Source organism: Melanotaenia boesemani, chromosome 15, assembly GCF_017639745.1.
Source record: "Melanotaenia boesemani isolate fMelBoe1 chromosome 15, fMelBoe1.pri, whole genome shotgun sequence".
Lineage (NCBI taxonomy): Eukaryota > Metazoa > Chordata > Actinopteri > Atheriniformes > Melanotaeniidae > Melanotaenia > Melanotaenia boesemani.
The window spans coordinates 4,647,048-4,670,736 of NC_055696.1; the positions used below are offsets into that span (position 1 = coordinate 4,647,048).

Consider the following 23,689-nt stretch of genomic DNA (forward strand, 5'->3'; position numbering starts at 1 on the left):
GGAAAGTACAATTATGGGTTATATTTAAGGAAATGAATGGCTGCGGCTGAAGGAAGATGTGACTCGTGAGCGTTATCACATCGGAACAAACGTCACTCTCAACTATTTCCTTTAATAAGCTACAAGATTCTCATTGGGATGTTGGATGGAGTGTTAACCTTTTGATTCAATTTACTTAGAAAATTATCATGGTTAGAAGGTGATCATAGGGATAAAATGCATTCTTGTCACATGTGATCACCCTCATGGATGCCATTTTGCTTGTTGCTTTGGTAACATGTAAACACAAGTTTGCATGCTGTTAATCTTGTCACTTCTTGGTCAGATTTAGGCAATAATATAATTTCTTTTAAAGATCAGCACCAGAAATACTTGGTCAGGGTAACAAACACCTGCAGTTGAAATCATGACATCTAAAGTTTGCATATTGTACAAAGATTATTTTAAAACCCGCTAAGCTCAAAACCTATAATGGTTTCTGACATTTGAAGATGATGAGTATCTAGGGTCAGCTAACATGAGAAAACTAGATTACCAGAAAGGAAAAATTTCCACACAGACTTCTGCATCACTGTCAGTTAAAGTCAGGATGCTGCTTTTTATTCTTTCAACCACTTCTCAGCAATGAACTTACATTGTTTTGATATGAACTGCCATTACTGGTTCATGGAAAACATGAAGTGGGGCAGCCTCACTGCCCACAACGTCAGTTGAGCTTGTCTGCCTCAGGGCAAGATGAGACTGTCAGACTGGAAGCAAAATGTGGTGACACATTGTTGTAGTTTGGAAGATAGCATACATAGAACATAGGCAAAGTGGAGGACTACAGGGCTAAAAAAAGAGAGAGAGAGAGATAACTACTGGCAGAGTGAAAACATGGTAATTAAGAAAGGATGCATGCCTACATGGATTTTTAATTAGGGATTTACCAGAGACTGTGGTTGTGCAGTTACATTCCTAGCCAGTCCCACCAACTCTCAAGAAAACTAATAAGCTTTCTGTATATCTCAGATAATTGTATTTCTGTTGAATAGCTCTGAGATACTGAAGGCACTTTAACTCTCATGACGTACATATCTGAGTTTTATCAGTTAAGTTGAACTCAGACAGCATATGAACTGTCCAACAGCTAGCTATTAGCGTATTTAAGGAGACCTTGGATTGGATAGGGAACAGAGAACTCAAGCTGTGGGAAAAGAAGAAAACATCCAAAATGAGATCAATGAACTATAAAATAAGGATAAAGGCTGGTCCTAGCAAACTTCATCATGTTTTCATCCAGAGACACCTGTTTGAAAACATTAATAATACGAATGAGTAGACAATTATAACACAGTAATAATCTCTGGATATTTTTTCTATACCTTTGAGTTTGAATTACAGTCTACCATGTAGTTATGTCAGCTATACATTCAGCTTTTGAAGCAGTCTGAAGAACTGTAGCTTGTTTGTATGTATTACAGAAACTAAGATATAGAGAGTTTTAATAAATGTTTTGTTACATGTGGACAGAGACATATAAAATGTTGCTCATATCTATTTTAGCTTGCCAAACTAAACCAGACATCAGAGCCAGAAAGCCAATAATATTAACCAGGAGCTTGCTAACAAAGTAATTGCTCGCGAGCTTTAGATTTATAATTACATTATTAAACAGTTATGAGAGTAGCATTCATTTCTGTAAATACACAGAACTGCCTAATACATTTAATCTATTACTGCAAAATTTTAAGCTTAAAAAGCACAACTAGTTTTGATAGTATATATCCATCCATCCATTCATCCCATATCTGCAGCTTATCTGGAGACTTCCCTCTCCCTGGCCACATTCACCAACTCATCCAGGGGGATCCCGAGGCGTTCCCAAGCCAGCCGAGAGATGCTGTCCGTCCATTGTGTCCCGGGTCTTCCCTGGGGCCTCTTTCTGGTGGGACGTGCCCGTAACACCTCACCAGGGTGGCGTCCAGGAGGCATCTTGACCAGATGCCTGAGTCACCTTGTCTGGCTTCTCTTGATGCGGAGGAGCAGCGACTCTACTCTGAGCCTCTCCCAGATCACCAAGCTTCTTGGAAACACTGGGTTGGGGTTTCAGGATCTGCTCTTAAAAGGTTCTCCTCTTATCTCTCTGGGAGATTAGTTTCCGTGGCTGCTGCAAAGTTTAAATCCTCTTCTTCAGCTCTTGATTTTGGTGTTCCACATGGGTCTGTTCTGGGTCCTTTATTGTTTATTTTATATTTGCTGCCTCTGCAGCACATTATAGGCTTTTTTAAAGATATTTCTTATCATTGTTATGCTGATGATATTCAGCTTTTTATTTCTTTTAAACCTCAGGATGTTTTTAAGATTCAGATCTTGCTTGGGTGTTTGGATGCTGTCAGGAGCTGGATGAATGATAACTTTATTCAACTTAATGATGAAAAAACTGAGGTCCTTGTTTGTGCCCCTGACAGATTTTTTCCTGAGATAGCTCAGAGTCTCGGCCCACTTGCCTCATGCATTAAGCCCTCGGTCAGGAACCTTGGTGTAACCCTTGACCCTGCAATGTCCTTAGATGCTCATGTAAAATCACTTGTTCGCTCTTGTTTCTATCAGCTCAAAAACATTGCTAAGCTGAGTCCAGTTGTTTCATCATCTGCGATGGAGATGATCTTTCATGCCTTCATCTCATCCAGACTGGATTACTGTAATTCCCTCTTCACATGTTTAAACAAAAAATCGCTTTCCTATCTCCAGTTGGTTCAGAACGCTGCTGCAAGGCTGATAACTAAATCCCCCAAATTCACCCATGGCACTCCTCTACTAATCCAGCTGCACTGGCTGCCCATTTATTACAGGGTGCATTTTAAAATTCTGGTTTTTACCTATCAAGCCCTACATGACCAGGGACCTGAATACATCAGGGATCTCCTACAGCTCTACGGGCCCAGCAGGTCCCTGAGATTGAGTCATCAAGATCTGCTGGTTGTTAAACCAACACGGCTGAAAACTAAGGGTGACATAGCCTTTGCAGCAGTGGCCCCTGTCCTCTGGAACTCCCTTCCTCTAAGCCTGAGATCGGACTCCATGATCTCTTTTAAAAAGCAGCTAAAAACACATCTTTTTAAACTTGCTTTTACTAGTTTTATTTGTTTTTATTCTCTCTGTATTACTGTTATTTAGTGTTTTATCTTATTGTTAAGCACTTTGTGATTTTATCCTGAAAGGTGCTATATAAATAAACATTTACTTACTTACTTACTTCTCACCCTATCCCTAAGGGAGAGCCCGGCCACCCTGCTGAGAAAACTCATTTTGGCCACTTGTATTCACGATCAGTCACTATCCACAGTTCGTGACCATAGGTGAGGGTAGGAATGTAGATCGACTGGTAAATCGAGAGCTTTGCCTTGCAGCTTGGCTCCCTCTTCACCACGACAGACCGATGCAGAGTCCCCATCACTTCAGATGTCACACCGATCCACCTGTCAATCTCCCGCCCTATCCTTCCCTCACTCGTGAACAAAACCCCGAGATACGTGAACTCCTCCACTTGGGGCAGGACCTCATGTGAGTACCCCCCACAGGAGTCCACGGGGGACACGGTTCAACGCCTTCTCCAAGTCCACAAAGCACATGCAGACTGGTTCAACAAACTCCCATGCCCCCTCCAAGACTCTGAAGAGAGTGTAGAGCTGGTCCACTGTTCCACGACCAGGATGAAAACCACACTGCTCCTCCTTAATCCGAGGTTCGACTATCCAACGGACCCTCCTCTCCAGCACCCCTGAATGGACCTTACCAGGGAGGCTGAGGAGTGTGATCTCCCTCTAGCTGGAGCACACCCTCCGGTCCCCCTTTGTGAAGAGGGGAAAGACAGTCCAGGGGAACTGTCCCCGATGTCCACACGATGCTGCAGAGGCGTGTCAGCCAAGACAGCCCTACAGCATCCAAAGCCTTAAGGAACCCTGGGCGGATTTCATCCAGCAGCAATAAATAAATTTAAATCAATTACTGCAAAATTTTAAGCTTAAAAAACACAACTAGTTTCAGTAGCTACATGGTCAAGCAGATGACCTTGGAAACTTAGGGCTTTCTTCATGTGTGGATGGGTGAAAACAGATTGGAATGAGCTCCCTTGTGACATATCCTGCATTGTTTCTACTCCTGTACACATGCACCGCTACTCTGGCCATGTTTTTATGCGGTTTTATAGCTGACAGCTATTTGCGCTATTATTTTTATTGTTAGGTTTTATTCTTATTTTTGCGCTTTTTTGCGATGTTTGTGCATGTCCATTAAAGCTCTGGTAGGTGAGGAGGGAGACCTTGTATTCTACTCTGACTTTATATTGCATTCCCTGCAATATAAAGTGCTATACAAAAAAATTTAAATATATATATATATATATATATATATATATATATATATATATATTATTATTATTATTATTATTATTATTATTAGCAGTAGTAGTAGTAGTAGTAGTATATAGCTGGATACAAAAGGTCATATTTACTCAACAGAAATGATTTTTAGTCATTTTAAGGATCATGTTTTTTACTTGTGCTGACCTGTATTACATGCACATTAAAATGGAAGAGTACCAATTAAAATGATCAAACTTTTCATTTATTCTGTTTGCCCTGTGGTGCTTTCTCAACACCAGTTATTTGAACCGGTCAATGCTCAAGGCAAGCAAGCACATGGGGCTGCTCATGCTGGTATAACAAGTGACCAACACACTGCCATCGTTGTATCCATCAAAAACCTCATAGAACACCTTTAATTTAGTTAAATTAAAATTCCTGTGTGTGCTGTCCCTGTTCCCAGTTTTGCAGGGTGCCACATAAGACAAAGCTGAAAGTCAATTAAAGATTAGCCCATTTTGTTTCTTCATCTGTTGTGTTTAAATGGAACACATCTATTTCCAACCCTTCATCTGACATCTGCTGGAATCTGCTCCTGCTGCGATGTTGGCCAATATTCATCAGAAAACCGGGGCAGGTTGACATGTTCAGTGTCTTGTTGGAAAGTAATGCAGAAATTGTTTACACAGTAGCTTGATTATTGTTCACAGATAATATGGTTTGCCTTAGGGCATTATGATCTCTTTCTCTGTCACTGCTTTCCTTTGTATGAAATGCAACTTTTGATAAATTAGCATGAAGTCAAACTAAAGCAAGACAAAAAATCACATTGATGTTGCACTGATGGAAAAAAAGAAAGCATTTTATAAGAAATGTTTTAAATGTCATGGAACAATTAGTAGAAATAAGCTTATTTAAAGATCAAAATGTCTTTTTTTGGTGGAAGCTTTGTTCCGCAGGTGCAGGTAATTATTTTAAATGTGAGAAAGTTATAGCAAAATGATTGCCTTTTTTATTTAGGAAGAATGAAAATAAGCCGAAAAACAGTCTGAAATTTGGTGCTTTATGGTTTCACCCTGTGAATATGTGCACTTTGACCTCTCTAGGGAAAATGTTATTGGTTGGCCTCACAAAGTGCAATGAAATATAATGCTACCTGACCTCCTACCTTACCACTCCTCTTCTTGTTTTCTTTCATTTTTAGAATGTGAGAAGGAGTGTGACAAGGGTTTTAGGTATTTAGGATAGTGGGACAAGTATGGGAAATAAAAGGGATCAGAAAGTATAGGTGAGAGAAAAAATGGGGCTATTCAGTCAAGTAGCTTTCCAAGTGAATATTTTACAGTCAGGAATTGAAGCGAACCATTATAGACAGAGGACCCATTGAATGAAGTGATTTTAAACCATTTACATTAGATTGGTCAGGTTACAGAAGGTGGATTTGTCTACATAGAACAGTCTGTTTTGGCTCAGTGTTGCTTGTCCATTGATTGCCTGATGGTGGTTAAATCAGTTTTATCCCAGAATTCATTGATCCATACATAGATAAGTATTCCCTGTTTCTAAAACCTCTGTTCAAAGGAAGTTCAAAGTTTCATTTCTGAAAGTATTTATGGATATCTGAGAAAAATTTCCAACTTTTTAAGGTTTACTTGTTCCTGCCTGTGTAAAGAGCCCATCAGACAATATTTTACCTTTCTTTAAACATTTTTTTTTCCAATACATGTGTGGCATTGCAATTGCAAGCTACATTGCAATCACAATTTTAAGCAACAGAATGCAGAATTCTGCATTATGATAAAACTAGAGGTTTCTCGGTGTTCACATGTACAACAGACTGAACAAAGAGAAAACTTAGCCTAACGCAAGGCTAACAGAGCAAATTACTTATACTCAGGTCCTTCAATATTTGCAGTAAGATCTTCTGTATTTTCTGTAGTGGAGAGTGCCGTCATTTTTGCAGGCATTTGGTGGTGAAGTAGGATCAGAATCGGTGATATGGTTAGTTCTGTGCTAGGGAATGTTCTGGAGCTTCTGAAGTGAAGTGTAATTTTCTACATGTGATTTAATTTACAATCCTGCATACCCTCAACACAGCATTGCAATCAAAACAGTGTCCTCAAACAGAGGCTGCTTCAGCTAAAGTATGGACCAGCAGAGGAAGTCATTTTTCCCACAGCTTTAGCTGTACAATAATGATTCTTTAAAATGACTACTTATTTATCTCATTTCTTTGCTTGTTTAATTTAAATCATCAATCTTTCATTCAATTGCAAAATTACAATTTAAAGTATGATTCTATTGTATTCTATACTGCACAATCTTTTGTGGCCAAAGCTGGGGCGGATCCTAGCAGTGTGCCCTGCAGGAGTTTGTCTAAGCCTGTCCATGCATGCAAACAACTACGAGTTGAGCCATTTCTGTATGCCATATTCAATAATGGTCTTGGCTTCCTCGTCGCCCTGGGTCAGGAAGCACTCGGTTCTTAATTGCTTGGGGTGCTTGGACCCTCTACTTTCTTTCCGTTCTACTTTTTGTTTGTTCTGGATTGTAGGTTTATAATGAGATTACAAAAATGCAGTAAACAATTAAATATTTAATGAAAAAAAAAAAAAGAGATCATGTAATCCATCAATGTATTGGGCTGTAGTTTTGGAATAACTGGTTCTGCCATCATTACACCAATTACAATATCTTTTTTAGTCATTAAACCAATTTAAAGCAGATTTTTTTTTATTTTTTTTTTAATTTATTTTCAAACATAATGTCCCAAATCAAACATGCTTTTTTAGGTCGTACAGGGGGCTTGGCAATGAGCTCCATGCACTTAGTAGTTTGATTCACAAATAAAATATGTTGAATCCATGCTATTATTATTACAGTCGATATTGTTTGTGAGAGAGTAATGTTTAACCACATCGAAAAATGTACTGTCTTATACACCTACTATCATTCTTTTAGGACAGTGATGGTATTTAGACAGACTAGTGTTACATTAGTGATTTTATACACTGTTACAATTCCTTGAAGCCTTAGCTGTGCAAGTCTAGGATCCATAAACATCACCATGACTCCTGCTCTCTACACCAGCTGTCATGATTATATTTCAATTCATTTTGCATTTCAAAGCGTTGTATTTTAAGACTATTCAGAGGAGAGTTTATCAATCTATTCTAGTCAAAGAGAAAAGAAATATGTTTGTGAGTTCAGCACATCTGCAGGACCTGCAAATGAATTACTTGGTTGTTCATGAGTCACAGAATAAATGAGCTCATCTAATTCTATATCATGCTATTAGAAAAAAAAGGGAAAACAAGATTATAAAAGGCCCCACCCAACACTTCACTATCTATAATAATAAGACATGAAAACCTTTCAAAAATAGTTAAAGCCAAACCTTCCAATGTGCTTCTGATCAAGATGGTATAAATACAGTTCAACATTTGATTAATAGCATCTCCTGTCGAGTTGTTAATTTCCATAATGTGGCACTGGTAAAGATCGAGCTACAGAGCAGCAGAGGGAAGGGGTTCTCAAAAGATGGAAGAAGAAATGCAGCAATAAAAATGCACAGCAATGCAATCATATACCCATAACACTTTTTCATTTAAGTTGAAGTTTATGGGTTGGACTCCTTTTTTTCTTTTTTGGGGGGATTTGATGATTTATATGATAACCTATACTGCAGTAGAGCTGTTTCTGTGTTGTTTATGATTACTATGAAAATTCAATTTCCACTATAAAACCAAAGAACATTATCAGAATATACTGATTCAGCTTTGCCTCATGAACCAGTCACTAGTGCACTTTTGTTTTCAAAGTCAGCAATTCATATTTTGCAGCCTGATCAAACAAAGTAAAGGTGACAGTGGAAGTGAAGGAGAAAGGAATGGGAAAGGGTGTTCAGGCGTACTGTATGCATGTGAAGAAACATAAATCATTTGTATTGGTAAAAAACTGAGAATCAAATCAGTTTGCTCCCAAAATCCAGGGGTTCTGATTTCTTAAGTGGGTATCAGGCATCAAAAAAGGTCCTGCATATATGTTCCTTTCTGTGTCATAGCTAATGTCTTGGCTGTGTTTTGATGCTGAAATTCAAAAAAGTTTGTTTGTGTGCTTGGATCAAATTTAGTCTAAAAATATTTAGCAAAACTGAATTAAACTGGAGATTTTGGTACCTTTGAGATGACATGCAGTAATTTTATCATCACAATAATGTGGACTAATAAGGAAGCATTTAACTTCTGCATATTACATGAATTCTTAAACCTGTGACAATGTTGCATGCAGGCATATTTGTTTTGTTGCATTAATGATTGTGAACAACACAGTCACATAGTTTTTGAAGTCACTCACTGCTGCCTACATGGGTACTGTGAATGGATAATTCTTGTAAACCTAAGGTCTGAATATTGAAGTGAGCTGAATGTTGTTTTACATGTAAGGAAGAAATCGTGCATAGCTGCTTACATGTTGACAACATGTACTGTAATCATGTAGATGAGGCATAGTTTGCTCTTCTTTTGCTTTTACATGGGTTGCTAGCCTAGAAATTAGTATGGATGAGTGCATTCTCTCTGTGTTGAGGGTAAGCTTCTGAGAGTAACTGATCTTTACACCGTGTTTTGCAAACACTGTCACTGGCATAGCATATACAAAGCAGCTTTTGTATTTGAGCAGGAGTTTGCTGAAAATGTAATCTGAAAATGTAACATGATTGAAGTGAAATCTTCCATCTGATGCTGGTCTTTTAAAAAGGAATATTGGAGAAATGATTGGTGATTAAAATTGATCATGTACAAGGAGAAATGGATGGATGTCATTCCTTTTACGGTAGTTTTGGTAATATCAAGTTTCCCTTTGCTCCCTCAGGTCCTCCAGTCATTGTCGGAATGAGTATCAACGTAGCCAGCATCGACTCCATCTCAGAAGTAAACATGGTGAGTTAAAATCTCTGTTCTTATTTCAGTGTCATGTTTTTCCCAAAATCAGAATGCACCCTTGAGCCTGCAGTTTCTGTCAACTTTACTGAAGGACTGTTTACAAGTTTCCTTTGCTGCCCTGTACCAGTGAGAGACACTCATGAGGTTTACATTAGGCCTTCAGGGCAACAACAAGGAGTTAGTCGTGTGTCAGCCAAGAGATGATTAGCCAGTGGTTTCCGGACTGAGACTGACACAGATAGTTGTCATAGTAATTGGAAAAAGGTGTTTTTTTTTTTTAAATATTCTATTGAAAAATATTTGGTAATAGTACAATCTCTGACTTGCTGGCAGTCAGGAATGCAGGCTGGGTGGAGAAAAATGCAATATGGCTGCTGTCTGAGCAATGACGTCACTCTCAGCTCTTTCTTTATTTCACTCAACGTGACACAGTCACTCACGGTGCAGCTCAGTCCTCCCACATGCAGCAGTAATTCTCATTCTGTTACTTTTCTTAATGTCTTCTGTTCTGTTTTTCTTTTTCTCTAGGAGTATTGAAGGATTGGTTTGTTCATGTGTTGAATGGCTGAGGGCTCATTAGTACCAAACAATGATCTACCATAAGAAATAAATATACAAGATAGTTGTTGTCTTAAAGTTGTCTTAAACAGAGAGAGAGAGAGAGAGAGAGAGAGAGAGAGAGACCCCTTTTTTCATGACACAGTTCAGGGTACAGCACTTTGGCTACAGGCGCAGTGATGCATTAGCTGAAACAGCATACAGTATCTCCATTTGAGTGCATTTGTAGTTAGGTACAGTATCATATGTAGGTACTGGCACTTACTGGTTTCCTGACTTTGTTGTAATCTTATTTTATTTCTCTATCATATAATACTCTTTAGCAATGTTTAAACAGTCATACACACTAAATGAGCTTCCTGATCTCTCATGGATGGCTAATACTATAGTACTGCCAAAGTGGTGTTTGTGCTTGTCTCTTATTTATATTCATGTTGTGGTAAAACAGTGATAAAGGAATCTTTTATTATTCACATCATGCTACTTTGTTTTTTATATAACTTTTTCCACTTGTGATTTAGCTTTTTTTTATTTTTTATTTTTTGTTAGTGAGTTCATGTTATTTTCTATCTTTCTTCCCAGGATTACACCATCACAATGTATTTCCAGCAAAGCTGGAGAGATAAACGTTTGGCCTATGGTGAACTGAACCTTAACCTGACTCTGGACAACCGTGTAGCAGACCAGCTTTGGCTCCCTGACACCTACTTCCTTAATGACAAGAAGTCCTTTCTTCATGGAGTGACAGTGAAAAACCGCATGATCCGACTGCATCCTGATGGCACCGTCTTATATGGCCTGAGGTAAAAACAGTAGAAATACTTTGTGTCAGGTTTTACTTCAGATTTTAATTTTACCTACTTCAACATTTCATCAGCTCTGTTTTGTGGTCATGAACTATTATTAAACTTTTACAGTTTGTTTCTGAAGAAATAATGTGGCTGTTTAGCTTTTACAGAGCTACATTTTAAATGCACATAAATTGACAACAGATGATCAATGTTAATTATAAACAGATGACAGCAGTTTGGTTGCACAATACTGAGAAGAAGTGGTATGTTATTCTTCAAAGATGCAGCTTTTTGCAATAGTAAAAGCACCTAATGTTAGCACCCTCAGAGAGAAATTCTCTCACACACTTTGTGATTCCTCTGAAGCTAAACTACTATTACATTTGAATATTTAGCATTATTCCATAAATTTTCCTTATGGCCTCATATTTAATGTATCTCAGATTCAATATGGCTTTTGCTCTTGCAAACTTAAGGCTAAATAGGTGAGTTGGACTCTCTAGAACAGTGGTTTCTCTGCAGTTTTATTTCTGTTTGACATTTTATACAAATTTTTACTTCACTTGGTGACCAAAGAGCATCTTTACATGACATCATCATCATATTTGATTCAGGACCATGCATCTCCCTGTCGGCCTAATTGTAGAGTGAATTTCCACGAGGTATGGAGTTTTAAAAAATGCAAGCTGTTTGCATGGTTTTAGTACTTTTTCAAGAGTTTTATATCACTCCAATTCCATAAAATATAACCATTTTCCATAAATGAAAATCTAATTTTGACTACCCCTGTGGAGTGAAGACCCGATGCACCCGTAGGAATCTGTATCAACCACCTCTTATGAGGCAGTATCTCTAGATTAGGAACCACTGCACTAGAATGTCCTTAAATGACTCTGACTATGTTGAACTTCCTGTCTCCCAGCAAGCAATTTCAAATCTGCTTCATGGTGTTTTAGTACTCCTTGCCCAATGCATCCCGGGATTTATTTTTTAAGAAATTCCTGGAGCTGTATTTTGCACCCTGGTCTCACAGCAACACATGAAATGACAACAGCCTCCCAAATTTCCTGTGTGTATCCTAGAGAGGATTTGTTTGTAGAAATGCAATATAATATTCACAACAGTTTTCATACATTTAGTCACGTGAAATCAAGAATAATAGTGCTTTCATTTACTTCAAATAAATAATTTTAGTCTGCTGGCAAGCACCATCTTTTGTTGGATCGATCATGCAGTACCATCATGTTTCAATAGTTCAAAGTAGAAGATGAGATTGGGGTATTAAGCTGGTTCCACTCCACTCCAAAAAAGTTGTGACCCTGTATAAGATGTGCACCTTTATTTTATTCACAATATATTAAATATTTGACACATGATATATCTTATAATAATAGTTCATATATACAGTACATTGTAATAATTTAACTTAAAGTCTGCACATAGACTGCTGTCTATTTGCCCTATTCAAGTAAATCTTGCTTATCTGAGATCACCTGTGGCTGTAGATAAGAAAAACTATTTCTCTTAGTATATATAATTCATTCCTGGGGCAAAATGAATGTTGGCAGATTTATTTCTGGCAGCTAAAAACAGACTTTGAAGTTGTATTTTTAAAGTTACAGGTTTTCAAATGTGACCAAAGACAGTCATGTTTTGGAAAGAGTGAGAGGTACATTAAAGCTAAGGTTCAAGGACCCTAAGAGGCTAAAAAAAGGTTTAATATATTCCCCACCTCCCATGTCCCAGATCACTGTGACAAACCAGACAATTCAGTCAATAGCGGTGTGCACAGAGGGACCCATTTAAAATCCCCTGGGTGCTGCTGAAAGGAAGAATGTGTTTGTCCAAACTTAGAATGGATTGTTACTTTTTCAACACAAGTCATTTTGATAAAGTAATTTGATCGAAGGCAAAGAAGCCAAAACATGTTTTGTTCCATGAATAAACCAAAAATAGCAGTGACAATGTTTAGATCTCATAAGTTAGTAAATTATTAATGTGGGAATCTGTGTTCAGATACTCTGAATTATTGAATTAGTGCTGACACAAAAGGAGATCTGATTGGATTTGTTTTTTCTTTTTTCTTTTATGATTCTTCACAAAGACTATGATCATTCCAGCAGAAATGCAGCCTCGCTGGTTTACACGTGGAGAATAAATATCTGTGAGATAGTTTTGTCTTTATCTTCTGTTAAAGTAGCTGACTGTTGTGAAAAAGGAATTCTACTAACAACCAAACAAGTACAATCAGTACCTGCACAGAACAACTATTACCAAGAGAATTATGTTACAAAATAATAGTTGCTATTTAAAAAGCAAGCCAGATCATTTCGTCCCCTGGCATCGGACTTAAAAGTAGTTTCATAGCCCCCCCCCGCCACACACACACACACACTGTTGTAAATAACAATATTAGCAAAAATAAGTTCCAACTCTGCTTTAATTCAGTTAATAATAACACAGCTCTTAAATGTGTTTTTAAATGTGTGTTTAAAATGCTTTCAAATTTAAAACTTTCTGCTACCGCCAATTAAAGCAGTTAGAGACTCAGGAGAATTTAATGCCAAAATGTTGCTAAATTACACCACGCCATCTGATCTAAATAAACATTCCCAGCTGCTCCACTCAGCACACATGAGCAGATGCATGCTCCCTTGGAACCAGAGAAGTACAAGCAAAGTAAAATAGCATTACACCTGCATTTTCACCTCCACCGGTGTTGTGGATGCATTAAATTTAAAAAGCTAACACTGCAAGGGATGCTAGCATCAACCAGTTCTACATGTTATCTTCAAACATAGATGAGTTCACTGTTTCCGTCATTTTGTTTCATGGGATTACAGTTATAGTCAAACAAACAAAAGAACAATAGTAAGGTTTTAATGAATAAATGATCAAGTCATATAAATGGAGCTATTTTTAGTGATCATTACCCACTGCAGTGATGGTGTATGGCAGATGGCATCAAGCCCTTGGATATGTCCTCCAGACCATTTTTCAGCAGTATACTGTAATTAGAGGAAGCACATAATCTACATCCAGTGGTGATTCCAGGACCTTTGCAAGCCTCCTGCAAGCATGTAATTAAACTGCTTTGTGGAAATGTTTGACTTTGCCTGAGGGTTGTGTGGACATTTTTTTCTTTTTTTTTTTTTTCACAGAACAAAAGACACAGCTAACAATAGATGTTTATATTTTCACTTCAGTTCATTTGAATGAAGAGGCGCTGAAGTCTGACTGCTCGAGGTTTTTGTTGTATTAAATACATTTTAAGACCGTCTCTTTGAATCTATTCGCTGCACTTCTTCCATGCACAGAGGAACGCAAACTGAGCTCAATCACATTATACACAATAATGTTTCTTGTGCTGCACTCCATCCACTCAATGTGAAACATGCTGCTGATGGTGTTTGTCTTTATTTTTAGCCTTGATTTATCCTTAGTCTCACTGCTTATGCTGATTTTATGTGAGTCGTGTTGGTCACCTAGCTCTATTTTTATAGTCATGTTAGGTGTGAGCGGACAGACTCTCTACTTCACAACCCCACCCTCAATTTTTACCCACTGATCTAGCTTTGAGCATTAAATGGTGCTTGTTTAGACCTTATTCTGCCAGAGTAATGTTTAAATTCCACCAATCAAATCAGATTTAATGGGCTGTTTGCAGCCTTGACAAACATGATAAGAACCAAAATCTAATCTATTTATGCAATATAACAGATCATGTTTAGAACTGTCCATATTTCTAAACATATCTATATTTTCATTTATTTATTGTAACTGTAGGTAACCGATGGGGCAGTGATATCCAGTGAGAGTAAGTTGTTCTGTAGTTCAGATTATAATCCAGTCCTTCTCTAGTCCTGGAGGGCCATTGTTCTGCAGGTGTTAGGTGGCTCTGTGCTCCAACACACACAATTAAAATTAAATGGATCCAGCAGCTTCTTGTTAAGTTGGATACAATATCTCATTAATTATGTCAGGTGTATTGAAGCAGTGAAATATCTAGAAGGGACAGTGGCCATCAAGGACCGGAGTTTAGTTGACTGGCACCTTTTGGTTCTGTGGATGAGGGTTTCAGTTTTTTGTTTTTGTAGTTGTCCCTAATTCTTCAGGTTTCTATGATGATTCATTAAGTATTTTAAACTTATTTTGATTTTTTTTTAAAAAGAAAAAAAATAAGTACACATCCATACTCACATGTTTGTGCAATTTTACAGATTAATTTGAGATGTTTGTGTTCGGATCATAGGAATAAAAAGCAGAGCAATGCAGGTAAAATGTGAAAGAGCAAACTAAGGCCCCAGCCAACTAGGTGGGTTGGTTTGAATCAGAACTATCTTGTTATGAGGCAGCAGTGCTAAGCATTCAACCGAATCCAGTGAAGGCCATAGAAAATAACTTAAAACCTAAGGAATATTAAATTTGCTTGCAATATATTTTACATACCAAACGAGAAATCCTTTTTGAAGATTTTGAATTTAGGGCTTGCTGACTGGATATCACATTGATGTACCTTTTAGTCAACTGAAAGATGAGTTCCTTTACTTGTAAGGTCATAAAAATCATATACCTACCCAAAATTCATGCCCATGCAGCCATGTGTAGAAGAGTGATGATGCATACATAGCTCCAAAAATATATCTAACAAAATATATCTTACTCATTACCGTAAAATATTTCTTTAGTTAAAATCTTTCTAAAACTTGAAAGTGACACTTGATACTTAAAATGAGAGGTAAGATGAGGTTAAGTCTGGGGAGGAACATATGAGGTGCAGAAGAGCATTTGGATGTTGCAAAGTCATTTATTTTTCAAAACATCACTCAAAGAAGTCAGACACAGTAAAAAAAAAAAAAAAAAGGTGTGAAGCAGGGTTTTCAAACTTACCGTTGTAATGAGAGGCTGAATCATCGTTAGCAGACTGACAAGTTGGTTTGATGGTGTACTGGGCCCTGAGAGCATTGAGGGCTTTGTTGAGCTAAGCTCTTGCCAGATTGTGTTTTCTCTTTTCCAATTCCTGTGACTCTGCTCTCTCTCTTGTTTTTCTGTTTATTAAGCCAAGTGCTGTGATAGTACAATGATCTTCTTTAGAGAACAAGCTACCACACACATGGATACGGGAGTAGACTGTGTAGGCGTCAAAAGTATTGCTCACGTATCTGAAAGCCTCAGTGTCTGTAGTGCCAAGCCTCTGGTATCCACCTCCATATTTCTTTAGTTGTGTTATTTTGGCAGGATGCTTGGTCAGAAATGCTAGGAGTGGCCTACTGAATTATTTTTATTATTCTATTCATAGTGCCTTGTGAATGTTCTTTTTCTTTTTTCTTTTTGAAGTTGTGAATTGGCATTATATTGATAAAACTGAATTTAACTGAATTAAATTAAATAACTGTGTTTGCCCTACAATAGAGCATATGTCCATCCCTCTTGTCTGGTAATTGCTCTAGAAAATGGATGGATTGATGGATGGATGGATGGATGGATGGATGGATGGATGGATGGATGGATTAAATAAGTAGACTTTAACACTTCTTTCTTCTTCTATAAGTTAGCATCACAGCTGCCTATTAGCTTGTTTGTCTTTCTTATGAGTCTTTAAAAAAAAAGGCATTTTATTCACATACACCAAATATCTTGAAATCTACAAATACATAGTGCAGACTGCAGCTCCTGCTCAGGTCTAAAGGATGCTGATCATCTCTGGTGGGACTGGAAGTTGCTGACCTACATCTGCTGACATTTCCAAATCCCAAGCCCTCGCTGTGAGCCGTCCCAGCTCGTGCCTACTCATGTGTTGACTCTCTCTTGACTTGTTAACTCTCACATATAAAGTCAGTTTTATTTTTAGTGTGTTTTTTTTGTCAAAGAATTCAAAAATTCATTTCTGTACATTACTCAAAGCTGTTGTAGCAGCTTCCACTACCTCAGTCATGCTGGTTTACCTGAGATATTGTTTTCAAAAAACTCAAACAGTGAGTTGTCAGTCATCCTGTTTACGATTGCAGAGGACACATAACCTTGCTTTAGTGAGAGGCTTGAGAGAGCTCTTGATAGATTCCTTCACATTTTAGCTTGGTTCTATTTTTCACTTCATAAACTTTGCCACACATATTTTTTTCTTTAGGGATGCATTTGTAGCTAGGAAATTTGTGTAGATGCCATGGCAAGAACTTTAATTTACTTAGATTTTTTATTTTTATGGCAACAATAAAGCAAGTAGTTTTTTCATACATTAAAAATAAAACAGTAAACAACAAATGGAGAGCATTATACTGCCACCTGAATCTGAAGAAGGGATTTATGTTAAAATTATTTAAAATGAAGGCCTATGCAAAGAAAATAGAGGAAAATGAATGGTGCATTCTGCCTCAAGCACTTACAGTTGTGACAAACCTTTGTCAAGTTAATGTTAAATAGTTTGTGAACGATATAAGCTAACTGATTACAAATAGTGTTGGTCTGTTGACCTACCAGTGTAGTTACAGCTTACTGTAAGTTATACGGTAACATTTATATCACTTGGCTTTACCTTTAAGTCAGCTTGATGCCCAGAAAAGGATCCGTTCATGTTGTAAACCCCAATTCTTAGCAGGCACTTGCCTGACATTATAAACGCATACCAAGAATGTTTGTATTCTAGTTACTTTACTGAGGTTTTGTCTAAGCTCCAAATAAATAATGCATGCAATACAGATGTTTAGTTATCAATATTAAATGTTACAGACTTGCTGAGACTCCTCAAAACATGAGCACGAGGTATATGTGTATGCAGGCACATACTGTTGTTACATTCTTAGGAAATATGACCTCTAGTGGTTTACACCCAGTCACATTGTAAAAAGAATGTATTTTAGCCCTAACCACAACCCTTTCTAATTCTAGAGAGTAGGATCCGATGTGCGTTTAAATTTTTATTTTGTAAACTTTTTATTTTTGCAAAAAATGTTGTTTTTATTGTGGTAAACGCTTTGTGCTACTCCTGTATTAAAAGTGCTTTAAAAATAAAATTTAATCAGATTGAACCAAGTAGTTTTAACTGTCAGAGTTTTGCAGTAAAGGGTTGTTTACATTCTATGAAGCATAGAGCTGTCACCCAAATAAATACAGACTGGACATTATCACGTTATAACATGATTGTTTTTTTTTGTTTTTGTTTTTTTTGTTTTTTTTTTTTTCTTTTTTTTTTGTAAAAATGTGAGACGTATCATGTTATAACGTGAAATTTTTATTGTAAGAGCATGAATCGCAAAGTAAAGTATGCAGTTGTTGCGATCTAGAAATACTGGAGCAAAATATGTTTTATGGAGATTATTGTCATCAAGCAAAAACATTTCAGTTCTTTTTGTCAAGGGTTATTTTTTCTACTCTGGTTTATTGTTGTACACCCAGCAATGTGGGACAGTTATAAGCAACACGGTACATCACCTGCCTGCACACAGCGAGATTTTGTATGCATGTTTCTGATTGTGTGTGTGTGTGTATGTGCTGCTTTTGGTTTCCATGTACCAGTAATTACGTCTTTTGGCCTAGCTGTCTTCTGAAAACTGAAATTTAAATTATATTGGCTATATGCACTGCTGGGATTGGGAGAATTAAGTTGCAGTGCTTTCTGGTTTAAGGGTGCAGCATCTATGACGAGTGGATGGTGCCACAGTGTCCCCCAAGCGTCACTGTTGTCCAGTCTCTCCTTGTCTCAGCCTAGTATGAAGTACAACTTAATCCCATTTGGTAAATTAGACCTTCTTCTGATATGCAGTTTCCTCTTTCAAAGATGAATGAGTCTCATATCCCACATGTTCACCACCAAATGTATCATGTTATAGGGTGATAAATTTCACGTTTTTACAATAAAACTTTGAGTTTGAATTACAATCATTTTGTAGTTCTACTGAAGGCGAGATTTTGTCTGAGCTCATCCAGGAAATGTTGGTGTGTTAGTGACAGAACATACTCCGGTCTCAGTCTCACGTAGCTGCTCCTTCCTGTCTCAAACCCAACCAAAACAAGAGGAATATGAGCATAACAGGAACATGTGTAGAGCAACTATAAGTCATTTTATAAAGTAACTTGTTTTTGTTGTTGTTTTGCAATTTTTGGTAAAAATCATGATTGCCAAGTTATTATTCTTGTTAACATAATTGGTCAAGATGTTATCTGTGTATAACAGTAGTAGCCTTTCTGCTGTATAGGAAAGGAGTGCTGTGAGACAGCAGGGAGGTGCAGTACAGTGAGGCAGAACAGAATGCAGCTTGTATAGCAGAATGCGGCTCAGTAAACACAAACCTGTCACAGTTTTTATTCATGTATATTTGCCTTTACTCTTAATGGAGCCTTCTGCCATCGTAGTTACAGAAACCCTGCATTCCTTTGTGTTAATCTGGCCATATCAGCCTCAGCAGAATATATTTTGTTTTCCAATTACCTGCTGACAGAACTCTGCTCATGTCACCAAGACCAATTTACAGACCCTGTATTCGAGCAATATTTTTCCAGCGCAAAAAGCTTATCATCTACTGTATTGCTAATTGTATGCATTGCATATGGGTGTGTGCAATTGCTTACAACATCAGTGGGAAACCACAGTGTGGTGCCAATTCTGGCTATCCTGACCATTATTGCATCTAAACTTTGTTTCATCCTGTAAAGGGTTAAACTTGTCATGATTCTCATCATGTTCTAGCATACAACAGAGATGTGCAGTATGCATGTCAAACTCCGTCTGCGAATGGGCTGGTGGCTTCTGTCACAGAGACGATGTGATGAAAATGAATTTTTCTCTTCCATTTACAGAGAGGGGAAGTAAGCATAAGAAAGCTGGTAGCATTAACATGTACCAGCTGGTATCAAAAACAGAAATGCAATTACTAAAATGTGCTGCACCAGTAAATATCTCAGTTAAATTAAAAAGACCCCCGCGTGTGTAATTTGTAGCCAAAGCTGTTTTCCTGGGCTTCTGGATTTATTGACATTCATAAAGTTCTATGCATGTTTCTCTTCTAAAGCTACTTCACTGAAAGTCCTATATGGGGGATGGCAATGAATAACACACATCAACGAAGTGTAAAGCTGAGCAGTTAGTGATCCAAATATAGAAAATGTGGAAAAAAAAATACTTTTTCCTTATTATAAGAGATCAAATGAGAGATCAATGATGACCTTTACCTGACCACATGTAACAAATATAGACTTTCCTAATATGTAATGACCCTTAAGAGAAAGAAGTCATTTCAAACCCCTAGAAACCTATTAAAGTCTCTATATTCACCACACTACAAGTAAAAAAAACACTGTACTATGAGGTATTGAACTGCTGCAGCTCATTCATGTACAACAAACAACAACAAAATAATTACTTTTGAGTACCGTATGCATTGCTTTGGGAGTTCATTGTACCAAAAATTAAATAATTGCCTCTTTTGATGACAGATCTTTATTTCTCTGCTTTGTCCTCAGAATAACAACTACTGCTGCTTGCATGATGGACTTGAGGAGGTACCCTCTTGATGAACAGAACTGTACGCTGGAAATTGAAAGCTGTAAGTTACGGAAAAACAATTTTTATGTCACAAAACAAAAACATCCTCACTTGCATCATCACTTTAAAGTACATTGTATATATATCACTCTGTTACTGTTTTTACACTGCAGATCATTACTACTAATCATATGTACACTAAATAAGGATTTGTTCATTTTGCTTATATATTGATGTGAGATCATTTTTGGACATGGTTGATATATCTGCTAATATGTGCAGTGTGTTAAATGTTGTATACCTGTAGCTGACATTGCCTAAAGAGAAAGCAAAAAATAAAATAGCATCACTTGAAAATGTGCATTGATGGCAGATGCCCCTCTTGGATTTTCTAAAAGCTATATAATCATTAAATATTTCCTCCTGGCTAGTCATAGTCATGTGTTTGTGGTAGTGAGATTTAATTAGTTTGTCTTAATTCTGAAAATCTTGTGCAAATTTTATGGTTATTCAAATAAATAAATTAAGACGCTCCAATTTGAAAGACTAATGAGTTGGCCATTTTGTGCCTACATGCTGATGGAAGAGTTAATGAATGAGCCAACCAGATGCAGGATTTAGATCTCAAAGAGCCACTAGGTCCTTGGTCTTAACCAGCAAAATGTCTCAGAAACACTTTGACTCAGTTGTTGTTGTTTGAAGTGTACACCCATCCCCTTCATCTGTATGTTAACATGGCAACATTTGCTGTCTATTAAGTATATTACTGCATCTATACCCAGTTTTCTACCAAAGTAAGTGCATTGAACCCTTTTGTATGAGGCCCCCTTTGAAAATAATTTAAATACATTTCTTTTCAAGCAAGCAGCTTTAGAGTAACTAGATCACTGCCTTCAACTTTACCAAGTGAGCCTTAGCTTCCCAAACAAGGAATCACAATAATGTCTTCCTTTAAAATAATCTCAAATATTTTTGCAGTGTATTCTAACTGATGGTTTATTTAGCCTTTGTTTCTCTTGAAATGAAAGTAGATACAAATTAAAGAAGATTTCAAGAAATCAAGGCAACAAATGCTTTCAGTTATTATTATCCAGGAGAAAATGTGTTAGTTTTGTAATTAGAAACTGTATTAACTTGATAATTTTCAATGACTATGCCATTAATCAAATTGACCTGCTCGATATATTTATATTTTGTGGTTCTAGTTTAAGATAAACCAGCAGTGTTTATCCCCAGGCACTGGAGTAAACAATGAAATATGGAAAGGCTATAAATTAAAAAGTTGCAAGAAAATCTGCTGTTTACGCTCATGGAATGGCATGCACTAGTGACTTGTGCACATTAACCATCAGTTTGATGGATTAGGTTGGCAGTTGTTTCAATTTCATGGACAATGTCACATTTCCGTACCCTATAACCTCAGAGAGAGATTTAATGGTAATGAATCCTGGTCCCTTAGTAAGTTTAAAGCCATCCAGGTCTGGACATGGGGTAGTAGAATGTGAAATGTGGCAACGCTTCCCGGACTGAGAAATAGCTCTGCAGTGACTGCATGCTAGCCCATAAACATAAATCCTGTGGTCAATTTCAATTGCACTCCTAGAAGAGAATGTGTGGGCACGTCATTGTATATGACACATGTTAATGAATATTCATGCTTGTAGTAATGCATGGATTGATATAGCTTCATGTGGGGCTAGAGAGTGGAGCAGAGCATGTGATTTTGGATTTTTACCCAGACATGGTTTTGGAAATTGATATTTTTATATAAGTTGCACGGTCCTTCTGGAAATAAATTTCCCTAAACTCCTTCTCCTCGTTTCTGGCTAAAATGGACATTTTTACTTAAAAAAATACATTAAACATTTTTTAAATGTAAAATATGGGGATATCATTAAAGTTATATCATAGAGTAAAATAACGAATTTGTTTAAGTTTGCAGTGAAACTGCTTCAGACACTGCGTTTTGATCACTTTGTTCATGTTAGAACATAATTTCAGGTTAGATAGCCTCTTAAAAAAATTACTTAGCTCATCCTGGCTGCTATATGGCAAGATCTCAATGACTTTTGCTGAACAACAACAACAATAATAATAATAATAATAATAATAATAATAATAATAATAATAATAATAATTAAAACCAGGAACTTTAAAGTACTAGAAGTACTAGGTTGTTATCTTTAATGATCAAGTGAAGCAATAGTAACAGCCCCAACTTAGCCAGAATTAGTAATACTGTTCATACAAAAATTGTAAAACTACAACATAGTTTGTTGTTTTGCATGAAGCTGCATCGAGTCTTAGGCCAGGACCTGCAACAACTGAGATTTATATTGTGTAGTCTAAAACAATTTGCAGTTTTCTAAACATAACTATATGTTTTTAAAACATATAAACCTAATAATGTACATTAATGTTAATAATAGCCATGTACTTGTAACTCTTTGTTACTATTTGGGAGCAAAGTTGAAAAGTAAATATATGTTTTTCACAACACACACACACACACAAAATATTTATCATTAATAATTAGAGTAATAGGCAAGTAAGTAAAGTAAGGTAACATAATTATAAGAGCATGAGCAGTGCTCTCTCCTCTCTTTGGCTGGCAGATCCCAGATCGGCTCAAATGTACTGCATTAAAGTGGCAAATAGTTAAAGGTTTATTTAATAGTGATGGATACAAAATAATAACATTAGATTCAAATAATTTAAAAAAATCCTTTATTAATCTTCTGAGGTAATTTGTAATGAATTTATTATAAATACAAGCGGGGACATTTCAACAATAGAAGTATCATAGTGTTTATAGCAGATGATAATTTGCAATATGAGCTTGACTCTTAAAGCAGAAATGCAACCCTCTAATTTCAGCAGCGAAAGACTGGCTCTCAACAATATTAATTCATACTGTGTAGTTAAGTTAGTACGTACATATATAGTAGCAATGAGGTATAAGATAGTTTACTTGGTCATTCAATCCACCCAACATAAATCTAATTCTTTGACCTGGTATTAGCCCTTCCACCATCTGCAGTGTCTTGTTTCAATTTTGCTTTTCACAAAATGAGTCCACTTCTTCTTCATGTCAATATTCACCTGCATTTCTTCAAATTCTGGCATCCAGGGAGGATGTGACTCAATGATTGAGCAGAACAGTTAGCTAGTTGTCAGGTACACAGTAAGGATTGTCTAGTTCAAGACAACCAAGAGAAAAACACACTGCTGACCAAAGAAACCATCAAACAGGAGAAGAATATTTCAAAGATTATAGTTTAGTGTTGGGCAGGGTTGGCTTTTGCTTGTCTAGCCAGTGCCACTGCATCATGAAGCCCAGATATCAGGCCACTTCTGTAAATTAATTTCATAATATGAACATTGGCCATTTAAGTGGAACAGTTTTGAGAGATCTCACCCCTGCATGTTGTGCATCTCTTTTCGAAAAAAACAACCTATCCCCATTAAAATGTCTATCAGCTACAGCAGTGCAATAGTTTGTTTTCTTGTTTGTTTGTTTTGTTTCATAAAGAAACCAAAACTGTTGTCCTGTTCTTGATTACTTTAAGGAAA

General features: G+C 36.9%; 1 protein-coding gene across 2 annotated transcripts in view; it reads left to right on the forward strand.

The window, feature by feature from the left end:
* Positions 1–23,689, forward strand: part of gabrb4 (gamma-aminobutyric acid type A receptor subunit beta4) — a 56,498-nt gene that overhangs the window by 26,029 nt on the left and 6,780 nt on the right. For both annotated transcript variants that reach the window (XM_042009088.1, XM_042009089.1), the window contains exons 3-5: positions 9,219–9,286; positions 10,430–10,650; positions 20,095–20,177. In XM_042009088.1, coding sequence (XP_041865022.1) covers positions 9,219–9,286; positions 10,430–10,650; positions 20,095–20,177 — 372 coding nt within the window. The remainder of the gene's footprint in view (positions 1–9,218; positions 9,287–10,429; positions 10,651–20,094; positions 20,178–23,689) is intronic.